This window comes from Vidua chalybeata, chromosome 1 (assembly GCF_026979565.1).
Source record: "Vidua chalybeata isolate OUT-0048 chromosome 1, bVidCha1 merged haplotype, whole genome shotgun sequence".
Lineage (NCBI taxonomy): Eukaryota > Metazoa > Chordata > Aves > Passeriformes > Viduidae > Vidua > Vidua chalybeata.
In genome coordinates, this window is record NC_071530.1 from 115,454,559 (window position 1) to 115,480,502 (window position 25,944).

Below are 25,944 nucleotides of genomic sequence, written 5' to 3' on the forward strand. Positions count from 1 at the left end.
GCCTACTCTCAAATAATACCCCAGGTTTCAGGATGTCACTCAATACACAAAATAAAACTCTATCCTGGGGTAAATCAATAGGTTTTCCATAAATGATTTTAAAATAAATGTCTCTTTGGTGGAACTGAAAAGTTTGTTTACTGTGAAATCAAAACACCATCTAAGACACCCCAGAATACTAAAGCATAATGAAACAGAAAGTCACTTTTAAATGTAGTCTTTCCTTATATTTTGGGGACAATGTATTTTATGAAAGCTGCACTTCTGGATTCTAGTGAAGAATATGGTCCTTTGTGTCATTTTAACATCTTGCACAAATCTCAGTAGACAGACTCTATAATCCAACAATCACAATCAATGCCTTGTTACCCGTGGAACAGAAAAAGGGCTCTTTGACAGGATGATTTGGTGTTATACATGCTAATGTGAACCATAGCATCTGCGGAATAGCTCATGAATACCCCCAGTACTGCTCAGCACTCTAGTCAGAGATGTGCTTTACTTAGCTATAGTGCCAAGATGCTGTTTCATTAACCTTATTTCTCTTTCTTTTCTGTAAGGCATAATTCTGTTGTAGCATAGACTCGCCAGGATACGTCATGGATACCAAGTAGAGTAAATAGTATTAACATAATATGCACAGTCTGTGCTTCCAATTTCCATGCTTCACACAGGAAGATGTGTAATGACTAAAGTCTGACAGTTTAATTTATTCAGCCCTATGAGACTGGTTTGCTAAAAAAGCTTTCAATTTCAGATTCATTTTCCTTTTCTTAAACCATGAAGAAGGAAGTAATTTACTTCTATCCTGCCTTAATTTTTAACTGACCTATAATGCATACGGTTAATAGAAGAGCTCCGATTTTTCAAATGTCAACAGGAACTCTGTCTGTAGTCTATATTTAAAATTCTGACCACTTTTTAGTATTGACCTCATGCCATGGTCTCTCAAAGAACAAATGAGTTAAATGTATATTCAGAAAAAGAACAAAGTTAGAAACACTATATTAGAAGTGAGTTTCAGGATGCAAAGAGGTAGTTTGTTATAACAGGAAGGAAGCTGTTTCATCCCCAAATTCAGCAAAGCTAAACAAAAGAGAACCTGTACTGTGTCAGAAGTTGATGGGAATAAAGTCATTGCAAAAAAACTGGCAAATATTAGTACATGCTTCTAGAATGAAACTTTTTCAGAGAGACCTTTCTGAAAACCTCAATTCAAGTCTCCTTCACAGGTTTGCACTGTAATCCTAACCAAATCCTTTATGAACAGATTCTTTAAAGTATTTAAATGCCAAATCCTGTTAAACATTTTCTTCTGTGTCTGTAGCCACTTGGGTAACTTGGAAAAAATCAGCCTCTCTGTTACAAAATTATATTGTGGAGAGGATAGACATGCTGACTTTGCTCAGAGGTGTTGTGGAAGTACATAAAATACACATTCAACTAAGAACTTTGGAAAATTAAGATACAAAGAATGCTTTCTGGTAAATCTCAATTCCCAACATTCACAGAATTAAGATTTCGAATTTTGCTTTCTATAGTCTTCAGTGGTTGGTTTCTGGCAAACTTCACCTTCAGTTGCAATAGAAGGTACAATAATTGACTATGTCAGGACAGTTAACCTGCACAGATCACATTACAGCCTGAAGGCTCTCCAACTTCTTCCACATGTGAAAAAGTTTTGGACTCTGTTATCAGTATAATTGTTCTGATGACTGAACCGCTCCTGTTACATTACGTCTCTTTCAACACTCCTATTTTTAACCCTTTCCAAGGTATCATAACCTAAATAAAAACACCCAACTTTCTAACTTGAACTTTTTATAAGGTTACAATATTCACTCAAAGGTGGGTAATCTAAGTCACGTTTCTTCATTTTTGTCACTCACTAAGAAGACACGTGAACAGCTATCTCCGTGTGGTTGACAAGTAGCAATTCATCAAATCACAGATCAGTCGTGAATCCTGTAATCCACGTTTCACCTTAAACCAGCACTTTCCACACAATCAAACCTCCAGATTCCAATATAAATTCCACACACCGGTCTCCTTGGTTTAGCACTGAAAGCAGCTTCAGATGAGTGAAACGATCCAGAAGTTCTACTATGCAATCCAATACTCCACTTACATTCAGAAGCAGAGGGGTTTTGAAAATTCAGAGTATATTTAGACAAGCAATTTGAGCTAAATGTCATTGCCAATAAGAGAAATATAGAAAAGTCCATCAATGTCTTAAAATATGCTTATTTATATGCTTATTTATATATTTATATGCAACAATATTCTGTTGAGCAATTCACCATATTTTTTCCCTTTTCTTCCACAATGAAAATCGGTTCATTTGTTTCCTAATACAAATGCAGCATCTAATTGCCTCACAGATGTGCCATGCCAGAGATGTCACTACAAAAGAAATCTCTCTGTTGATCAAAGATCTTTATCTTGCTATTGTTTCTCTTCTGGAAGAAGTATGCTGATAGAGCTCACCCACAGCATTTGTTCTGGCTCTGCTAGACTAATGTCAGCACATCTGAAAGTGCTACACCTTGCTAGTATCTTTGACTCCTGTGCCAATGCCAGCTACTTGGTGAAGCTAGCAATACTGAAAGTAATTCTACAGTCACAAGGGTTAAGCAACATAAGAGCAACCCTTAACAAATCAACAGCTCCTAATAGTGACCAGATTTGAAAAGTTTTGATAGCAAATTGAATAAGAATCCAGTAGAGTAAGAAATTGATCCCACGTAATACCAAGAAATTTCAAACAAGAACTGAAATGCCCTACAGCCTACTTGTGCAGACACCGATGAGATTTGGACTAAGTAAAATATTCCATGTGGAAGAGTCTTTCCAGGGAGTTTGGCTCCATCATAACTGTGTGACCTTGAAATATCCATCTTGGGAAGATTCTGCCTTTACTAGTGTATCATCACGTAGAATTACACAGTAAAATGAAAATGAGGGGTGTTGAAGACCCTTTTGTTTTAAAGTGCTTTTCACCTAAATACAAAACAAGTCAGAGAGAGAAATCAAGGTTTACATAAACACACTAGAGGAAACTCCCAACAACCTGTTTTTTGAAGACAGGCAGACCCATGAACAGCTTGTGGTTCCTAAATAGCAAATCACAACAGAAATATGTATTAACTCCTCAGAAAATTCTTTTAATAGTGTAAGTCCTGCTAATGTTGCATTTCAGTGCTGTAGCAACCAACAGCTTTTTCCCTAATTTGTGGTGAATTGGAAGATATCCAGTATCACCAGGGTGCACACAAACGTCCCTCACTGTCAAATCTGGGACCATTCTTACCTTACTCTTTCAATAGCTCTACCACAATTTGTTAATATGACTTCACTTCAGACAGTTTGAAATGTAGTGCCACGGCAAGGCACATAACAAGAGAGTGCCCTGACTCAGGTGACAGACTTTACTAGGTGAAGAACTTGGAGAACCTCAAGAGTATTTTCTTAGATATCTGCAGAGAAAACCAAAGCAGCAGGACTGCAGAACTACCTAACCCTCCCCTCTTATAAACACAGTTGAGCAGAAATTTCTCACTACAGGGATTTTTTTGAGTACACAGTGCCAGATTGTCACAGCTGACATGTTAGTGTAGAAAGGGCTTTTGTTTCAACAAAAATTTGTCTCTAAAAGTATTTTGGGGAAAACGAGTACATTTTGAATCTGTCAAAATATCTATTAGCATACTATTAATTAGGATACTCCAAATCTACTAAGATACTTATTTTGAAATTCAAGATACTTCAAGCTATGTAAACTAAATAATGAAGAAATCCTTTTTTAAAAAAAGTGACCTATATAATTTTGTTCATGAATATATTTCAAGAATTCAGTTTTTCATCTCATTTTGAGCAAGGGCCAAACCTGATATTAAAAAAGTAAATTAATGGAAGAAAAACATTTTCCTTCCAAAAAAAAGTTGCAGTTGACTCACAGCTACTCTAGTTTACAGAACCCTGCAAGCATCAATCTACCAATTTATGCCACAAGAAGTGACCTTTCCTGAACTCCTCTGCTTTTGCTTTGTACAGAGCACTTCAAAGACTCAGTGGAGTTGTCTCTTTTTTCCAGGAGTCTTTCCTTATAGATATTTTTCAGGTGATGTCTTTTTCCAAAGTTCACATGCACTGAAATGGCACAGGTGGTGTCCATCACCTCTCAGCTTGCAAGGTGTGGCAGGTTTTAGGACTCCATCATGGGCTGCCCCCACTAATGCAGATTAATGGGAGGGTGATTTGTAGATTTAGATTTCTGTCATCTGTCTCTAAGAGCCTAGAAGATACTGTTGTTGCTGAGAAGTAGCAGCCAACAGCTGTCTCTTGTTATCCATCTCCTTTAATTCTTCTTTCCCTCCTCATTGCTTCCATTTACTCTTTCAGTAATGAGGGAAGATTAAAGAACTGCCAAAGATGAGAAATGTAAAATTCAGAAATGAAAGGAAAGGCTGCATGGACAGGATGCCTGTAGATTACTTTCTAGAGCTTGCATTGATTTAAAGGTCAGAAGCTTAAGTGAATGGGGATGAAGTATTGCCCATATTTCCATTGTACATTCTTAATTTCACTCTCAAAAAAAAAAAAAAAAAATCAAGTCAAACTGTGTTCTAAGATGCAACAAAGGATAAAAGAAACAAAGACCAAAAGGAATAAACACCCCTTAGAGTCAAGAACACAGTTGAATGTGGGGATTTTTTACTAGATGCATCTTCCTGAGCATTACTCTGCAACTAGGATAATTATTTAAATAGAAAAACAACAACAGACAGAATTGTAGTGGTTTCCAAAAGAACTGGAGACTTAATCAAATATTATAAAACTCAGTGCAAATAATGGGAAAGTAAGTATGAGAACTGTGTGTAATTCTACTTACAAGAAATAGAAATTTAACAAATCCATGCACTGCAATTACCACTAGCAAATTAAAGAATAAATTAGTATTTCCTGGGATTACATTCCTTGTAATGTGTTACTTGAACTTTAACTATTGTTTCCTAAAATTTCACCTTAACTTATGGTAAAGTTCTGCTCTGACAGACAAGAGTAAAAAAAAAAAATCAAGGACAACTCATGTTCTCCTCAACAGCACAACCATAGGACACTTGTATAAAGAGGACTTTCTGGGAAATACGCTTTTCTTTGAATAAGTTACAGGGTAAATTACCCCATTTCAGATAAGAAGTTGAAGTGGTAGGGACGTTACTCTATGCAGAGAGTATTTCTCTACAAATTCTTTTTCAAGTGCCTGCCACACAATGCAACATTTCAGGCATGTCTCTTAATGTTTGCAGGAACAGAAAGGTATTCATGCAGGTGAGAACTATACTGAAGATAAAGAAACCATCTCAACTTGACCTATATTCACCAGTAGCATTTTGTCAAAACTTCTGAGAATTTCCAGACTGCCATGTAACATGTTTTTAACCTATTTGCCTGAACCGGCGGAGGAACAGAATGCTGTATATTGTCTTTTTGTTCTCTGCGTATATAGAACTTAGACCTGTGTGACACTGGTACACAACTACAGCTCTTAGCCTTCACAGCAATAAGATGTCAATATTTAAAATTAGAAAGTGACGTGTAACGGTATCAGCTGTAAGGAAATGTTGGCTTTAAAGCTGAGCCCGCGGATCCTGCTTACTTGTTGTATCAGCACCACCTGCTGGTACCTCACATCTTTTCCACTGTAATGCTGGCAGAAAGTTTTTTCCCTTAACATTTCATTTAAGCTCTAAAAATATTTGGGGAGGCGTCAGAAAGATTGTTGTTTCCTAATCTCTTTGGAGACCCCACCGAACAATTTATACTGATGTTATTTCATCTAAGGAAAGATGTTATTTCATCTAAGAGAAAGAGGTTTATCCAAATCTCTTAAATCCTAACTTAGGCAAACCCTGCTCTGAAACCAATAGAAAGTATCCACGGAGTTGACTCCTGGTTTGCATAATTTTTTCACATGTTATCTAGCTCATCATATTTTGGAACTGAAACAAAATTAGATTCATCAGCACAGTGAATGATTCTGAGCAGATTTATACACACACTATGATTCACCTGTTGAGACATTTCTAAGGGAGGATTCCTCTCACCTAACACAGTCACATCCAGGAGTATGTTTCCAATCCAGCTGAGTGCATCTTTTATTTTTAGCTGACAAAATATATCACTATTTTTATGTTATTTTGAACTCAAATTCTACTTCCTTTTTGCTAGATAGTCAGATCTACCAAATAGGGAAGTGGAGATATCTTATTAATGCATTGGAAAAGGGAAACATAAGGATAATGAAGTCTGTTCATTCTTCTGGGAGGAAGTCAGCCATACATTCAGCTCTGGACAAGACTCAGCAGATGATGTCCATGATCCAAGTCAGGGGTCAAAATAGGTGTCTAAGACACATGGCAGGGGAGATGGGCCATTGCAGTGCAAGGATACTGGCGACACAAAAATGCTAATGGCACTTACAGGAGAGGCTGGAGGTTCTAAAATGGCCTTAGGGACGACACAAAGAAAGAAGCTGATATTGTGGTTTGGAACTGGAGAGAGATAAAATGGAAGGAGATATACAGGGAGAAATGGAAATAAGGAATGCAGGATATAGATTTGTAGGTATTTGGCTTCCTTAGTTCTGTTGAACTGTTCAGTATGTCTAATTTTGCAGATTCTCCCACAGCAGAAGCAGTGGAAGGTCTTTTGCAGAGCCACCGCCTATAGGCTTGCTTTCACATTAATGTAAATATATCCTTACTGCTTTTCCTCATCAAGATGCTTTCCTACTGCAGTCTCATAAATCTGGTTTGCAGCAGTTGCTGCACTACAGACCAATTGTCAAACCTCTGAAAGCTTCATCTTTGTCTGTACTATGTCTCTGCACCCATTAGTTCCCCTGAGGGAGGCAAGGGCATGGCTACTGGAGCATCAAAATGAAATAAACATACATTAGCACTGGCAGAATGAATTAAAATATCCTGATTTTCAGAGCATCTGCTGGAAAAGCAGAAAGGCTTGATCTCAAAATAGCCTTAAAAATGCAATAAAAATATCTGCCTCACTTTTTATTTCATATGTATTGTATACAGAAGGTTTGTCTGATATCCTTAAAGCCCTCTGTTGCCTCCTTTGTGTTTTTGAACCCTTTGCTCACAGAGTGTGAACTGCAAGGTTAAGGTTGTCAGGAATCCTAATGATTTGTACTTTCTTTTCAAAGGTATTGAAGTGACCAGTCTCATTTGTCCACTGTAACTGGAAGTAGTTCCGCTCTTGTATGCTACACCTGAAGCTATATTTTTGGACTAGTTTTGTTTGTTTGTTTTGGTTTTTTTGTTTGTTTGTTTATTTTTGTTTCATTTTCTTGTTTGTGTTTTTTTTTTTTTTCTCGTTTCTCTCCTCTCTTAATCTTTCATTTTATTCTACTGTTTAGGCTTTGAAAGAAAACTTTGCCATGTGCAATTCTTATCAAGTAAAAGCCAAATACTTTTGTCATTTATAAATCCCATAACTGAATGATATGTTATTAAATCTTTTCATCATCCTAAATAAATAGAACACGCAAAATTTTGTCCGTGATGAAACATTTGGAGACAACCAAAGTGAGCAGGGAAATGAAGACACTGTTGCTCTTTTGCAGTTATTGTAACACAAAATTTGTAACAAAATCCAATACAAATTGCAGAATTAGGCCAAAGTAATTCTAGGTTGAAATGATGAAATAGCAGAACATTAGACCTCAACAGCAACAAAAAGCCTATTTTAACATACTGAGTTCAAGAACTGTAATGCTTTAGAAATTAGAAATACGTGTAGATTTTTAACAGACTATGTTCTATTTATTTTGGTGTTTGGTGAGGATTTTATTTTTTTAATACAAATATGAATCTCTCAGCCCCTAAGAAATTTCCTTTAATTTATCATACAATGTTATCAGTTCCAAAACAGCTGGTACATTGTGACTATAGGCCATGACAACCCATTGTGTTCACCCCAGGCCTTTTCTTGTTCCTAAATTATTTTCTGTGGGAAATTTCCCTCTAACACAGTTTACTTCACAACCACAAAGCACAGATGCCCTCTTCCTTATTGCATTCCTCCCTTTCCAACACAAGCTTCATGGAACTGAAGCTCATGGAGAAGCAATATGATCAGGGAATTCCCTGTTTCTGGTTAGTCACAAAACCAGTTTTAAAGGACTATGCGTTTTTGGAAAATACAAGCAAATTAATTTAAATACAAATGCTATGTCAGCACTTACTCATTTGCTTCTTGGGTAAGAGAGATACAAGTTCTCTAATCTAGAAAATATTATAGGGGCTTCAGAAGTGCATTTAAAAGTTTTTGTCTTACTTATCTGCATTCTCCACACTCTAGCATGGAGATTTTTTTTTTCACTTTATGTATGTACTTTTTATTTATTATTTTATTTTTACTTGTGTTTTTATGTTTGTTTCTGGACAGCACCAACACTGTAGTGAAATTTTGGGGAAAAAAGACCCAACTGCCAAAAAGAAGATTGTAAATGCTGCTAGTTTTAGTCTCTAGGAGGAAAATATCTAGGACAGTTGAAGCGTATTTTAGACATAAAGACAAATACAGTATCAAATTTAATTAAAGAACTAGAGCTGCCAGGTAAACAGTAATTAACTGTTTTAAATCTATAGCTGTGTGAGAAAACATTGGTCACAAGAGTAATGTTATGCAAATTAAAATGGATGCTTGGGTTGCACAAATTTAAATTTCGAAATATCTGTGACAAGATAAATTTCACTGAGAAAATAATTATGTGCTGATCTATATTCAGATGATCTCTTGAAATGTTGTTGACAGCCTTAAGCAGAGGAGGCAATCAGAGAAAGACAGAAAGGAATAATGCCAATGTTTAGGGAAGATATGCCTGTCAAAATATGGAACACCGAATTATAAAAAAACTGATTTTATAATAAAGTTATTTGGCTTTTAAAGTGATTACAGTTTAGACATCCTCTCTGCTAATTTGGTCTGCATCACCACAGGACATTTTGACTTAGACAGAAGCTGCACACCACGTTATCAACCCAAGGAAGGCTGAATGAAATAACATGACTAAAGCTTTGTGCTTGGTATAGTCCTCATGCGAATGCTTCAAGTACAGGAGCCAGCTGAGGGAAGACCCTACTTCTATTCAGGTTCCATTTTTTCCTAAATCAAACAAAGAGTTCTTTGCAAGCATATATCATCAGCATATATAAAGATCCAAATGTGGGAGCTGCATGAAATGTATTATATATGCAATGTTATATAAATATGTATACATAGAATATATCTCCTCAGTGGTGTCATTCTTCTTTGTCAAGCACACAATATAGTTCTGTAGGACAAAAAACAATCATTCATATCTACATACTCCATAAGAACAATATTGTCACCAGTGTAGAGACCAGTGTCACCACTGTCACCATTGACCCTTGAGATGGATCTGGGTACCAGATATGTTTTTTCCCATGCTGTTTGTGTGCTGGGACAGACTGTTCTGTCTGCATTCTCACTGAGAGTTTGGCTGACTATGAAGGCATGACGTGCACAGTTTAACAGTCCAGCTTGAAGAGTTCTGTGAGATTCCAGCTCCATTTGCCATCATTACCAGTGTTTCTGGACTGTAATCCAGTGTCAAGAGGGTCTAGAGAGAATGATTAGAAAGCAGAAGGTGCTTGAGCTGAACAGCCCTAGAAAAAACTGAGGATGGTTAGCTGGCTACAGCTACAGCTTCATAGTACTGCAATTCAGCTTTCTGGTCACAGGCAAGAGTTCTTCATCCTGTCTAGGCTGGAGTTAATTTTCCATGAATGTTATGTTTTGGATTTGTGACTGAAAACCAGCGTTGGTAACACAATGGTGCTTTGACTATTGTTGAGCAGGGCTCCCACAGCACCAAGGCCTTTTCTGCTTCTCACCCTGCCCCAGCAGTGAGCAGGCTGGAGGTACACAAGGAGTTTGGAAGGCACACAGACAAATCATCTGAATCCAAACAACCGCAGGGACACCCCGTAAAATATGGCATCATGCTAAGTTTTAAGGAAAAGACAAGACACTCCCAAGATGAGAGGTCTGTCTGGACAAGAGCCACCGGGAGTGAAGTCAGCAGAAGTGAGCAGTAACTGGGAAAAGAGAAGGATCCAGAGGAGGGCAACAAAGCTGGTGAAGGGTCTGGAGCGCAAGTCCTGTGTGGAGAGAGCTGGAGTTGTTTAGACTGAAGAAAAGAACTCTCAGGGGTGACCTTATGACTTTCTACAACTCCCTGAAAGGAGTTTGTAGCCAGGTGGGAATTGGCCACTTCTCCCCAGCAACAGGATGAGACAACATATTCTTAAGCTGAGGCAGGGGAGGTTTAAGCTGTACATTAGGAAGAATTTCTTCACAGAAAGGGGGATAAGACATTGGAATGGGCTGCCCAGGGAGGTGGTGGAGGGCTGGATGTGACACTCAGTGCCATGGTCTAGTTGACAGGGTGGCGTTTGGTCACAGGTTGGAATAGATGATTTCAGAGGTCTGTTCCAGCCTATTTGATTCTGTGATAGGTAATGCCGGCAGTGGGCGACCGCAACCACCAACTCTGACCACCGACTCAAAATGGAGCCCAGACTCAAATGGAGGGAAGAACTGCACCTGCAGACTAAGTAGCATGAGAACCAAGACATACAACCAGCAAGCAGGGCTTTGACTACTGGTAGATAAGCTATGCAATTCGCCGCGAATGAATGCTAATGGCTTTGTCTGCTGAGGTGCATAAAGTTTACTCTGTAAAGTTCCGACGATCGGGGCGCCGGCCTCCAGCGGGCCCGGGGCCGGTGCGGCGGGCAGGGCACGGCCTCTCCCGTTGCCATGGCGGCCGCCCCGGCGGCGCTGGCCCCGCCCCGCCCGGCCCTCGCCACCGCCTCCACAAGATGGCGGACGGCGGGGCAGCGCCCGCGCAGCCGGACGGGGATGTGCCCGCAGCCCCGGCCGCCGGCGGCCGTAGGGATCGCCAGCCCCGGAGCAGCGGCCGCCCGCCCAGCGCCCGGGATTTGCAGGTGAGAGGGCGAAGGTGTCGCCTCCCTCCCGGAGCGGGGCGGGGTCGGGCCGGGCCGGGCGGAGCGCCGCGTCCCCTCGGGGCCGCCCCAGGCCTTCCCTCGGGCCGGCCCTGAGGGGAGAGGGCGGTGTGCGGGTCCTCCGCCGGGGCTGCCCCGACGTGTGCTCTGAGCCCACTCGGCTTTTCTTCCTTCAGCTCTCACGCCCCTTTGAGGCTGAGAAGGGGAGGACGCCTCTGGAAGAGCACTAGGCCCTTTAGGAAACAGTGTGTGCTCTGTTCTCCAGGGAACGGGAAGAACTCTCCCGACACTTCACTAGTTGGGTTTTAACTGTCCTTGAAGTTATTGAAGTGTCACTGCATTTCCTGATTATTTGATAGGAATGTCTTGTCTCATATGAAAATGCCAGTCTCTGCAGATGTGATGTAAGACTAAGGACAAGATCTTTTCCCAGGTGTATGTGGGAAAAGTAGAGTGTGATCACAAATGTAATTTAGCATTGGTACTTAAATGCTTAATTACAAACCCTTTTAGCAGTATTCCTTTTCCTTGCATGTGATTTGACACTTTATGAAGGTTCAAAATCTTTTAGCAAGAAATTGATTGGAAAACAGGTGCAACTTAGTAACTGAAACTGTCTCTGTTCTATTTAATTACACATAATTGAAAGAGAAAGATGGGTATAGTTTTTTTTTTTTTTCATTATTACTATTTGGAATTTTCATAGGTTCTTCTTAAGATTAATTTTGCCGCAATCATAGGATGGTTTGAGTTGGAAACTCATCTTAAAGATGATATAGTTCTAGCCCCTATGCCATGGGCACGGACACCTTTCACTAGACCGTGTTGCTCAGAGCTGCATCCAACTTGACCTTCAACACTCCCAGGGATAGGGCATCCACAGTTTCTCTGGGAAATCTTTTCTGATGCCTCACTACCCTCTGAGTAAAGAATTTCTTCCTAATATCTAACCTAAATCTCTCCTCTTGTAGTTTAGAACGATTCTGCCTTGTCCTATCACTATCTACTCATGTAAAAAGTCGTTCTCCCTCTTTTTTCTAAGCCCCCTTTAAGTACAGAAAGGCCCCAGCGAGATCTCTCTGGAGCCTTCCCTTCTCCAGTGTTACTGTTGTATTATTCTCCGGGATTGCTTTTTTATTGTTACAATATGTAACAGTAACAAAGTCTGTGTTAATATTTCTGGTTCATAAGGTTTTAGTCAGTTGAAGCAGACTGGCATTTTGGCTAGATACTTTTTGATAAAGTGTTAAACCCCAAGGAAGTACCCTCCTGGGTCTGTACTTGATTTGTGGTGCCACAATATGAGATGGGATGTGAGGAAAGCTCAGAAGCCTGGCCATGCCCTTCATGCTCTCTCAGCATCCCTCAATCCTTGGATTAGGGATGGTAATAGGGTATGTTGTCTATGACTTACCCATCATCTTTACATATCTGAAAGGTATTTTCTTCTATCCTCAGATGGAATAGAGGCCTTCAGCAGATTTTTTGGGCTCTCTTTCCTCAATTTAATTTTCTTAATGGATATAATTCTTCATATTTATTTTTCCTGCAGAAAATACCTCATAATATTATAAAAGCAAAAAATAATATGGGATTACTACCCTGTGTTCGTAGCAGTGTGTTTTCAAGGACAGATGATGTTTCATTTTATTTTAATATGTATCCTCTCTACATAAAACTGTAATGAAACTGTAGCCTAGTACCTTTTCTGGTGTGTATGATAAAATGCTAATGTCAGTCGCATAGTATAAGCAGAGTGGTTTGGGGACAAAACTAAGGATGATTTGACAAAGTAGAGTCCTATTCAGGACAAAAAAAAGATTGCTAAAATGACATTGCAGGTCCCTTGCATAAATTGCTAAGAATGAGCTTGCCAGTGATATGGCAGTATTTCAGGAATCTTTGTGAAAAAGTTATTGGGGTTTGTGTAAGTATTTGTGGAGTGTTGCCTTGAATTCAAGCCAGCAAGGCTGAATTTGTTATTCTTCCCAGTACATGCTTATTTGAATTATGTTTTTTACATTTCTATGTAAAATGTTTGTAAAATGTATCATTTGCTTCTATCAGAGGGTTAGGTTGCTGCTTTATTTCAATTTGTTACCATTAATGAGCTGATGCTTAATATCTCTGTATTTACTCTCGTGACTCTGAATCTAATACAGGGTTTATGTAGCTGGTGAAACAGTGGAAACAAAAGGATAGCAGAGTGCAAGTTCCAAGTCATAATGGCCTTTAAGCATTATGTAGTTTGGTTCTTTCTCATAAAGCACAAGGGAAGTTGAATTTTAGTTGGGGTTCCTCGTGTTGATATTTCTGCTTTTCTGGAGTGATGGATATTTCACATTAATTGTTGTCTGTCCTGGTTCAGGGCAAGTCTGGGGAAAGAATTCCCCTCCCCCCCACAAAAGGGTTCCTTTAGGAAAGCAGAGTCAATTGGCCCCTCCCCCCAGCCGGTTCAGGAGAAAATACCTCTGGAGGAAAAAAGTGGAAAAAACCTGTTTATTACACAAGAGAACTTAGACAATATTAAACAATAGGACTTCTTGCCACTCCAAGAGAGACAAATTCAGAGCAAATCCCCCCGGGCTGCAGCTCAGCTCACTCAGTCTCTGACCAGTCCTTCCAGCGCTGGCAATGCCGCGGCCCAGGCCCGGCCCGCTGGGCCACAGATGTGAGCTGCTGATGCTCTTCTGGTGTTCAGTCCAGAGCAGGTCCAGAGAAAGGGAAAAAAACCACAGTCCAGGGAACTTCTCTGCCTCAGCTAGCTAAAACTAACTAGAAAAAAACAAAGGAGAGCTCTGTCTCGCTGTCCGTCCGTCCGCAGATAACACCGTCCCGGAGCAGGAATGTGGAGGAGGGAGTGAGTTTTTGAAAACAAACCCTGAGCTTCTTCCCTCCTCCTTTCACTCTTGGAACAAGACTTCAACATAAACAGGGCAGACGATTGGGGATAAAGGCATCATACAGCCACCCTAGGACATTGTCTTAATTCTATTCCATATGTAGTTCTTGAGTTATAGACTTACAAAAAAGAGTTCTGTTTCCTACAGCTGGCTTTGGCAGAGTTATATGAAGATGAGGCTAAAAGACAGTCATTGTGTTCTGACAAGCCAACAGCTACAAAGATCAGTAACCCAAAGGTATCACAGAGGTAAGATGTGGGGCTTTTTTCAGAAATGCGTGGATAGGTGTTTTATTAGCTCACAAAACTTTGTCATTCCTGCTTGATCCCTCCTTGTACTAAAAGCAATCTATGGCAATACATAATCAAAAATTGTGAATCCCTGCAATAATTCATTGTCTGTCTTCTCAGAATGCTTTTAAAATTTATTTAGGAGCTGTTTTACCAATTGGTATTCCAGGTATTCCAAAACACTTTAAACCCATTTCATGTGAGATTCTATGACCAAAATGCTGTGTTGCTCTTTTTTTACACAGACATAATTTGGAAATTTGCTGTATCAGAAAATTACTGCAATTCTTTGTTTCTTCAAAATTCAATAAACTAGCAGCTTGTGTGAAGCTTGGCAAGTGAACTGCTTTCAGTGTTGTATTTATGGTAGTGCCTGATGAGACAAATAGTGATTCTAAAAATTATTAGTAGGTTCCTATGGCGTGACGGAAATAAGAAAGGCTTCTTAATGAATTTGTCTGGGTTGGGCAGGTGTAAGGAAAGACGCATATCTATATTTCAGTCCAGCTTTTCCTAAAACACTACTAAACTGCAGTGTTTGCAGTTCACATAACATTTGAAGATTTAGCATAGTCTTGGATGTTTTTATAAAAGTATCTTGCCAGTTTTTAATTAATTAAAAATAATTTAAAGAAGAGAAATATTTATAAAACTACTGACAGTGATGCCGTAACAAGTCCTGTATGTGGCTTGTTTTTGAGTCACTGCTGCCAGTATGGATCTCAGTGTTAAAGGAGGTCAAGCAACAGAAAAGGTCTTAGTCACCAGTTATGCTTCAAGTTCACTGCAAATGCAGAAATCTCTTCAGAAAGAGAGACTTTAGCAGAGTATGGAACAGTTGGAAGTATAGGGAGTTTTGAGGTTTTCTTTGTTACTTTCAGTGAACCCACCTAAGCTGACTAAGCAGCTGCGTAGAACTAAGTTTACAAGCAAATAAAGCAAACAGCTCCATTTACCAGTACATCTCATGAAGTTATAACTTCCCACTCCCAGCCAAAGGAGAAGCTGCAATACCATATCTCAAATACTTCAGTGTGATAGTTGGCAAATACTTGTTATTTGTTGGCATTCATACTGGAATCTGTGTGAGAAGGAAGAGATGAATTAGTAGACTTCAGCTTGCTCTCAGATGAGAGCAGTGCATTAATTGCATGGAAACAGTGCTGCTCTTCTATGCTAGAAAAAATAGTTCAGTTTGAGTATACCTGTTGTGACCATCCAGTCCAACTGTTAATGCAAAATGACTCTGCCATACGTGTGCCTTTTCCTCCTTGTTCACTAAGAAGCATTCATGGCTGTGTACTTTGGCAAAAAAAACCCAAACCAAAACAAACCCAAAAAACCAATCAACCAAACAAACCCCCCCCAAAACCAGAAAACACAAGTTGATATTCTTAGTTTTGAAAAAAGAAGTCATTTCAGAAGTTAGATATGAAGTTTATATGCCAGTCATCTTCAAATGTTTTCTTTTTTTCTCTTGGCAGTCTTAAACTGGATTCTCTTAAAAGGTTGAGAAAACCAGAGAGAAGCATGAGTGATGACAAAGAAAACCAAAGGTATTTCTAAAACAAAGCAAAACAAAAAAAATAACAATTATGAAAGTAACTGGGATTTGTGTCACATTCACACTTTGCTCCCTCATGTTCTTTCAAAATGCATGTGAGCTAGGTCTGTCCTGTAAAGAGCCAGGGCACATTATTAGACTGTTAGCTGTACGCTGCTGTTGTAAAATTATATTTAGCAGAATCTGGCTGGAGTGATGTAGGACCTGTAGATGCCTTAACCTGTATGGTCTTAAAGGTTGTAACTTGTACTCAAAACCTTTTTTGTCTTTCTGAATATCCTGAATTGTTCTCTGTATCTATTGCTCAAATATTTGAGTACTTCTTTTCTTTCTTGAATACAGATTCTGACAAGAATTCCTGTTTCATATCCTTACCACTATCATTCTTTTAAATCTAATAATTAAAGACTTCCCATATAAACTGTAGTTGGGGTAATAAACACAGGAGATGTACAAAGGAGATGTTACTCAGGGATTGACAATTATGTGACTTATAAAAACAGTATGATTGTACAGTACCCTCATACCCAATACTCTCTTCTGGTAATTGTAAAATATGATTAAATCAACACATTGTGAAGGCATTGGTCTGAGAAGCAGTTTCACATGGATTAATTGATTTGCCTTACCCCAAGTGGTTGTGTAAAAGTTGAGGAAAGTGGAAAGCAGTTATTAGTTATTAACACTTCCTGTAATCAAAGGAAAAACAATCAGGTTTGCCAGATTTTGATTTATTTACAGATATTTTTTTTACAGCATCTATTTCAATGGTATTTAGAGATTGTAGTGCCTTTCTCAAGGTAATTCTCAAGGAATATCTTGATCTTAATCATCAAACAGATACAGTTTTGAACAGAATTATTTGTAGTGTAGCATTTTGTCTTCAAGAGCTAGTAATGGTGCTGTGAAGGAAAAAAAAACCACAAATTAGCTTTCACAACAGTTTCTGCAGGTTTTAAAATGCCTTGAAAGTTAATTATATTTATTTAAAAATTTCCGTTTCTAATACTGTTGGGAATGGAAGTATGCTAGATCTTTGAATTTAAAAAACCAAATTGTGGCACTGTTCAGGTTTTCCAAGAACAGTTTTATACTTGTTCTGCTAAGGTGGTGTTAGCTGTGAATTTATATTCTATCCAGTCCAGGTACAGTCCCATGCACAGGATACCCCTGAGGAAATCAGTCTTTCTGGGAGTAGGTAACAGCCACGTAAGTTACCCAGCTCCATCAGGACTGTGTTCACTTAAAACTTATGGCCTTGCCCTCTGATCTTTGGGATCTGTTCCAGAAGGCACCTTGGTTCTTTGTTAGTCAAATGTCTTTAATATAGTGCTGCTTGGATTATTGAGAAGGTTGGAACCAAGTGAAGCATTTATCAGAATGAAGAGGTTTTGTGCCAAATTTGTCTCATTGTTCATTATTTTTTTTTTCTTTTGATGGGAAGAGAAAAAATGTGCTTGTTACTTAAAGCATTGTTGCTTATGTGCATTACTATTCTAAAGATTTTATTCAGGTGACTCAGAATATAGAGGATTACAGATCTCTGGGGCTTCTAATAATCCAAGTAAAATTGTTGCTGAACTCTTCAAGGAAGCAAAAGAACATGGTGCTGTCCCATTAGATGAAGCCTCAAGAGCATCTGGTGATTTCAGTAAAGCCAAGGTAAAAGTTAAGAAATGTGTTGATCTGTCTTTACCTTTGTGTCTCTGAAATTCGTCAAACCACAGGATAGCAAGTGTCTCTTTCTCTGATTTACAAATAGCAGATTTGCTCAAAACAGTTTTATATTGTCTGTTTTCAAACAGCTTGCTCTAGAAAATAAAGAGAAAAACCACACAACTTCAGAGGAAATCATTAGAAATCACCATGAACTGGAATTATATGGTTTGTTTTTAATTACAATTGAGTAAATAAGAAACCAGACTAAATTTGCATCCCAAATCTTACCTATAGAATTGCTCCTAAAGTGTTTTGGTCAACAGTTCAGTGTCTAGATGCAGGTTGGTGACAAGGTATCCATAGAGGGACCAGTGCTGTTCAATGTCTTTATCAGTAACACAGACAGGGGGGTCGAGCGCAGCCTCAGCAAGTCTGCAGGGGACACCAGGCTGAGTGTTGCAGTTGACGTGCCTGAGGTCTTTGATGCCATCCAGAGGGATCTGGACAAGCTTAAGAAGTGGGCTCATGGAAACTTCATCAGGTCAGCAACACCAGATGCAGGATTCTGCATCTGCATCAGGGCAACTCCCAGTATCAGCACCGGCTGGAGGATGAAAGGATTGAGAGCAATTCTGGGGAAGGATGGGGGTAGTGGTGAATGAAAAGCTGGACATGACTCAGCAATGTACACTCACAGCCCAGAAAGCTGTGGTGCTTGGGCTGCATCACAACAAGCATGGGCACCAGGGTGAGGAAGGGGATGCTGCCCCTCTACTCCACTATGAGCACCCCTGAGTGCTCATAGTGAGAGCACCCCTGGAGTGATTCATCCAGCTCTGGGGTCCACAGCACAAGAAGGGCATGGACCTGTTAGAGTGAGTCCAGAGGAAAGCCACAGAAATACTCAGAGGGATGGAGCATCTCTCTTATGAGGAAAGGCTGAGAGAGTTGGGATTGTTCAGCCTGGAAAAGACAAGGGTCTGGGAAGACCTTATTGCAGCCTTCTAGTTCTTAAAGGGGGCCTATAAGAAAGATGGGGATAGACTTTTTAGCAGGCCTGTTGTGGCAGGACAAGCGGTAAAGATTTTAAACTAAAAGAGGGTAGATTCACACTAGGCATAAGAGAGACATTTTTTACAATGAGTGTGGTAAGACACTGGAACAGGTTGCTCAGGGAGGTAGTGCATGCCCCATTCCTGGAAACATTCAAGTTTTTGACCTTTAAAGGTCTCTTCCAACCTGAAGTATTCTATGATTCTTATGTTTGAAAAAGTGTACAGAACAGAAGCTGAAATGTGTCACAAAGTTTTCTTATTCTGACTATGGCTGTTAGATAAAATTTTCCACTTAGAAATTACATTATAGAGCTTTTTATCACAAAGCTTGTGGATGGCTTTTTTTTTCTTTTTTTTCTCTTTTCTTTTCTTTTTTTTTTTTTTTTTTTTTGCACCTAGGTAAAAATTTTAATAAACTGTTTTAGATAATTATGTTATAAGCTTTTTTTGTATTTTTTTTCAGTCATTTTCTGGTGGTGGATACAGACTGGGTGACTCATCACAAAAGCACTCTGAATACATATATGGAGAAAATCAGGATGTAAGTAAAATTCATAGCAGAAAGCAGAGGCCTCCAGCAGAGGCTTGCTTAATCATGTTTACTGCTTGAAATGCTAGTAGTACTGAAACTATGTTTATGAGGAAAAAAAAACATCTAAATATTAGCTACATGTTCAGTAGAAATTGTTGAGGTTTCCGAAGAGATTTATTGGATACCCCTAAGACTTCCATTATGGAACTGTCAGATGTAAATTACTTTAAAATTCTTAGCACACCTCTTTTTCAGTTACTTTCCACCAGGTGTTGGCCTGGATTCTCTTAGCTATGCTAACATTTTAATCCTTTTAGGAATTGATTCTCGTTGTGACTTGCAAAGCAGCCCATCTCAAACTGGAGGGCATGGATGTGTTCTAGGGAAGGTGAAGCAGCAGGTTTGAGGCCTTTCTTTCCTATCACTTAAAAAGCAGGATGTGAAGGAGAGGGTGAGGAGAAACGAAGTTCTCTGCACTTCACTCTTTTTGTGAATGGCTAAAGCAAATTTTCAACTTCTCTAGAAACAAATACTAAGGCCAAAGGATGTTGTCCTGGCTAGGGGGTGCTGTCGTGCCACACAAGGAGCCTTCTACTCTTCAGCAATCCTTCTACTCCAAGTAACAGCCAGCTATACCCAGCCAGACTCTTGCTGGAGTGGGCTTTCCATAACTGGGAGCATAAATAGTTTTCTAAGGGAAGGCCTGTTATACTGGCTGGGGGAGCCTAGTTTTGCTGGATGGCAAAGCACTTAGAAGGAAGAGAGGATGCAGGTTTTGAAGCTGGAAGGCCCTGGCTGGAACTTTCATGTAGCAAAATAAGAAGGGAGCAAAGGAGGCTGGTTTCCAGGATTCTTAGCTTTTGAGCTGAATGGAGCTACTTTCAGCTTTGTTGGAGCTCACCATGTAATAATTTAAGGAAAGTGTAGGTTTTGCTGTAACTGATGTATCAGCAGTAATTTGAAATTTTATGGGTATATTTCTTAATTTCTCAATAAAAATGTTAACTGCTTTTGGAAATAATTGGAACACTGTGAAGATCACTACACCCTCACTGTATGATACTTTATCTCATGGATAGCAGATTAAGAGATTCTTTTTCCTGAGGTAGGAAAGTGGTCTAGAAGATAGTAGTCTATAACCATTGGGCTTTTTCAAAAATAATCTAACAATGACAGTTACAGTGCAAGGTATTGTTCTTATTTTGTCTTCTAGATTTGCCTTCTAGTTTGTGGTCTTGTACAAAATCTGTTTAGTATAGATCAAAATTTCTATAATTAGTCTGTACAAAATTGTGCTGCCTTATTTGTCTTTCTTCACTTTTTTTTTAACTTGTTTTACTTCATAGGTTCAAATTTTGCTGAAACTGTGGAGGAATGGATTCAGTTTAGATGATGGCGAGTTGCGATCCTATTCAGATCCAACAAATGCTCAATTTCTTGAGTCGGTTAAAAGAGGGTAAGTTAAAATAACAACTTTTTTGAGGTGTGTCTTTGAAGTGGAGAAAAATCCTTTCTCCACACATTTATCAAAAGCTCCAGATTTCTTCTTTGCCTGAACCCATAAAATATAGTCTGTATTTGTCACCAGATGCATGGGGCACTTAAAAATTTGCAATACTTTGGTTCTTTTGGTGGTTTAACTCTGAATGGTACTTGCTACAACAGCTTTTATATTCACAATTTTTTTCCTAGCTTCTATGATTCAGCTGTTGGTGTATTCTAGGTTTTGGCTGTTAGTTCACTGATTTTTTTTTTCTTCTTTTAGGATGAAATCAATTCATAAAACAATTGAATGTGACTTTCAAAGTATACTTAATATTAGTATTGACTCATACTGTGTGTGTACTTTTTGGATGATTTCTTTTTGCAGAATGTAATTGAAAATGTAATTATTGTAATGTATTATTTTTGTAATTAAGGGAAATTCCTTTGGAGCTGCAGCGACTTGTTCATGGTGGCCAGGTAAATTTGGATATGGAAGATCACCAAGAACAGGAATATGTGAAGCCCAGACTGCGATTCAAAGCCTTCAGTGGCGAAGGGCAAAAGCTTGGAAGGTGAAAAAAGCTAGATCTGTTCTGTGCTCTGTATTCATCCTGTGACTGAAAATTTCAGACTACTTTGTCATGGTTCCATTAGTAACATCTGGTTTGTTTTTTTTCCAATCCTATAGTCTTACACCTGAAATAGTCAGCACACCTTCTTCCCCAGAGGAGGAGGAGAAATCCATTCTTAATGCACCTGTTCTGATTGATGATTCCATGCCAGCAACTAAAATTCAAATCAGATTAGCAGATGGAAGCCGGTTAATACAAAGATTTAATCAAACACACAGGTAAATTGATTCTGCATCAATGCAGGAAACAGTAACTATTTCAATAATTTTTTGTTTTGTTGTTAAATGAGTCTCAGCAAGACATCAAAAAGGGGGAAATACCAGACTTGCTGAAATGTATTGTTCTGTGTCACTTTCACTACATGGATATATGATAAACTGTCAAAAATTCTGTACTTGGAAACACAATATATTTAATAACTGCAACTTCTGTGCAAACTTTTATAACCAATTATGTCCTTTGTTTTTTAAGGACGTAGTACAAGCTGTAACTGTTCCCAGGACAACTGAAATCTGTATAGCCCCACTATGTGCTCATCCCAGCCCTGGGCCCTCCTTGGGAGGACCAGATGGATGACTTGGGAAACACTGTGAAAACACTTCATTGCAAAGTGTGGAGTATAGTCTCAATGGGAATGTAGTTCACACTATGGGCAGAGAAATCCTGTGGCCCATAATCAAGAATTTCAGCTTCCTACCTTGTTATACTTAAGGCTGTGACAAAATATGACACAGGCTGTAAGTATGGACTGCAGCCCATATGCAGCAGGGTACATAGATACTTCATGCTCATTTGCAATTCCAGCATGTGAGCTGGACATAATACTGAGAACTAAAGTCTGTTTTGGATGGTCATCTCCTAAGAATTGGCAGTGTGTGAACTTGATGGAGGTTTTAGATTTGCTAGTAGCTTTGCTGATTAGAGCTTGGCACCAATTTTATTGATGTTGGGCTAGTGCCACAAACAGTGTTGGCCAACCCCATGAGGTTATGTTAGTGCAAGGTTCTGCAAAGCTCTGCTCTCCACTACTGAGAGATCTTTGGGCAGAGGACAGAGATTTGGGCACCAGTTCCACCCATGCTTTAGCACTGTTAAAGCCAGCCTTAATTTGAAATCTGCACAATTGTGTTACAACATGGCAGCAGCTTGAATCCTGACTTGGAGATGGTGTTAGAATGGACCCAATTCCATGTTAATATTGTTACATGGAGAGCTCATCTCTTTTCTTTTTTCCTCCTGGCTCAGAATAAGGACAAAGCATAGCTTTCTTTACCTGACAGTATAGACCAGAGTGAGGAAATTTCAGCTGAGATACCAGTAGAGAGGAAGTTACAGCAGTATTTTTTGATAGTTTAGACCTGATAATATATGCTGAGAGTGCAGGCCCAGATTCTTTCTTCACAGCATCTGCTGAGAAGTGACTGAGATAAACCATGGGGCTTTTGGGAGCCTCTGGTAGCTGAGTTGTGTTCTTCTGTTTGCATGGAAGGGTAGAAGTGGTAAACTTGCCAGTGACATCTGTAACAACTTAGATTGTGTTGACAGGAGCTTGTTTAATTAATATTAACTTTTTCTTTACTGTGAATCTCTATGGTGCTCTTTAGCAGCTGATTTTGATCATATGTATGGCAAAGTGCATTACTTATGTCAAAGGCCTTGAAGACTGATAGAAAGTGGAAATTGCTGCTTATTTGGCTGCAGTAAATTTGCCAACTTATTATCTTCACAGATTTATTCTCAGCTTAATATCTTAATAGAAAATCCTCAAATTTCAGAATTTTATCTCTAAAATACTATTTTTTAGCCATGTCTTTAAAAATTAAATTATTCTTGTTATACTGTTTATGTGACTGTTTTATTAACTATTGTTCAGAAGTTCACTGCCAAGTGAAAATAGAGGAAAGCTCTTGCTATTGAAGTGCATTAATAATTCCTGTCTGCTTCCTCTTCACTGTGACTATATATTTTAAGATTCTTTCTTCCATTAATAATTTCCCTTTTTTGAAACAGACTAATCAATAATTAAACTTTTGACAGTGATGTTGAGGTTACTTGACTTCCTGTGTTAGGTATCAGTTGGCAATATACTTCCATGTTAAAAATTTGTTTCTGTTATTTGAGAAAACAAGCAACGTTCACTATAATTTTTCATGGAATTTTTTTATGCAAGAACAAAAAATTGTAAGCTACAATCATTAGTCATCTGGATCAAAGAGAAATATGAAATCTAGAACTTAGTTAGTAGTTTAGTCTGCTTAATGGTTTTGTGTTCTCTGCTCATCTTAATGTTCAGAGAAGTATGTCAGATGGAATCATACAGAGTTTTCATGTCCATATCCTTTTCACAGGATTAAGCATATTCGAGATTTCATTATCCAGTCCCGTCCAGCTTTTGCAACAACGGATTTTGTTCTTGTGACTACCTTTCCAAATAAAGAGCTAACAGATGAAAGCCTGACACTACAAGAAGCAGATATACTTAACACTGTGATTCTTCAGCAATTAAAGTAATCTTGTGATTGTTATACAACATAGGGACTCTGCTGTACTGTCATACAATATGTTTCCAACAGATGAAAGAAAGGTGATATCAGTGTCTTTTTATTTCCTCTTTTCCAGGGATCATATTTTTGGATTTCATGTCTTCCAGCTATAACATATCTAACTCTTTTATTTTAATTTCTCAACATTGTTCAGGTTTTTTTCAGTGTTAAGGTTCTGTATGTTAATATGTTTCAAACCATATCTTATACTAAATGTGAAATGAGATAGGACTTTGTGACTCATTTTTTTGAAGGGGGTAGGGAAAGAAGCATTTTTCTGAAGGGGACAGTATCTTTCATAGAGTTGGTAAGATTTGCACTATGGAAATGTTCTATGCTGCATTGACAAACAGCCATTTGAAAACTTAGACTGTAGGTTATGTTTACCTTGCAAACTGTATAGTATTAAGGTGTTCTTTTTAATAGGTTTACAGATAATTAATGCCCTAATATAATTTTTGTATGTTCTATTTGTAGTGTTTCATGGTGTAATATAATATTTATATTCTAGTTTTTATGTCATTTTCCTTGTATTGTTGCTCGTATGAGTGAATCAGTTCAAGAGATGCAAACCTCAGCTGTTGCAGACTATAATAGAATGTTCTTATTTGTATTCTAGTTGTACTACTTGTAATGAAAATAATTTTTTTTTTTTCTTGAAAGAGAAATGTGAGAGACCACTGTCATCTGGGGAAATTATGTGATTTAGAGGAGGCCTCTGGTCATTATGAATCCGAGTATGCAGTTGGACCCTATGCAACAGCATGATTCCTTACACAAACAGTTACTTAACCCCAAACAAAAATACACTGAGGTGCACAGACACAGAACTGGTCTACTTTTGTGCATGCAAGTGACAGCATAAACGTGTTAATTGGTCACATATTTTTGACCTGAATTTCAGTTGTTTGTATTTGGAATTTTGGCCAAAGGCATTTTATAGTATTCGCTGGAAATTTGGTTGTGCAGCTTTCACAGTGCTTGTTTGGAAGCTGTATAATTAAACCCCTTCATCTTTGAAATTACATATTTTTAAAAAAAAACTTGCCCCAACATTGCAGTAAGCGGGTTGGAGTCTTATGTTGGGGAAAACTAGCTTTAGTGGTACACAGTTTTTTAGTATTTTTGGATTTATATCAGATGAGTGGATCACACTATGAAGGAGAGTAGGTAGGCTGTATCTCTTGTACCAATATGTGCTAAAAATTGCTGTTTTTCATGTTTATTTTGTTCTGAAAATATCGATACTTGTTTATTTATGTTAAGGTTATAATTGCTCAGTATATTCTTACAAATATAACAAATCTACTTTTTTCCTCAAAGTAGATATTTGACTGAGTAGATTTTAAACATGCAGTTGTATTTGAAGTATTTTGTTTTGCAATCTGAATATCTGCATGATTTTAATAATAATTCATTTCATGTGCTAAGTAATTAAAGCTTTATGTTTAAGATTGCAGACAAGACTTCTTGTGTTATTCCAAATTTATGTTGTGATAAAAGTGGAGATTGTGTTGTGTGCCAAATATTTAAGCCTAAACATAAGGGAATTGTCATGTACTACGCATGCATTTTATATCCAATATACTAACAATTCTCTATATAAATGTGAAGCCAAAGTTCGTGATATTGATTTTGGGCAGTCTGTGGTTTGGGCATATTTTGGTTCAGAATATTGGTAAAGATACATTGCTTATTACTTCTGAAGACCATTATTGATTAAGCAGTGATATATGAAGAAAAGGCGTTAACTAAATTGTTACTTTTTTTTTCCTCTTATGCCAAATCTTACAACTACAACTACAACTACAGTCTCTTTGTTTCAAATACCTGTTAAATTTTAGTGTTTACTGGTAGCTGAGATTAACTGGGTGTCCCAGAAGTTGACATAATTTTGTCAAGCACTAAGAAAATATATCAATACTTATGTTTAGATATTTCATGCTTCTCAGTACTTGAAAGCCTATGGAATCTTACATCTCATAATTTTATGTCATAGCTTTTATTACTATAAATTGTCACTTATAGCTAACATCTTGGCATTTTTGGCACAAAACTGTACTTTGAGTGCAGACCTATGTGGATATGCAGTTAAGACTGACTACAAGGGAGAAAGAGCTTGGTAGAGGATGATGGTCTTTGTCTCACAGTAAGGTGGCTAAGTTTGGGAGTTCCATTTAGTTTCCATTAAATACAGGTAATAATC

At 38.3% G+C, this 25,944-nt stretch overlaps 1 protein-coding gene across 1 annotated transcript; it reads left to right on the forward strand.

The window, feature by feature from the left end:
- The first annotated feature begins 10,912 nt into the window (after nt 1-10,912).
- UBXN2B (UBX domain protein 2B) lies at nt 10,913-25,675 on the forward strand. Its single transcript, XM_053957262.1, has 9 exons — nt 10,913-11,057; nt 14,126-14,226; nt 15,753-15,824; nt 17,335-17,494; nt 19,010-19,087; nt 20,425-20,534; nt 20,998-21,135; nt 21,252-21,413; nt 23,544-25,675. The coding sequence occupies exons 1-9, from the start codon at nt 10,932-10,934 to the stop codon at nt 23,704-23,706; spliced, it is 1,110 nt and encodes a 369-aa protein (XP_053813237.1). The 5' UTR covers nt 10,913-10,931; the 3' UTR covers nt 23,707-25,675.
- The last annotated feature ends 269 nt before the right edge of the window (nt 25,676-25,944 follow it).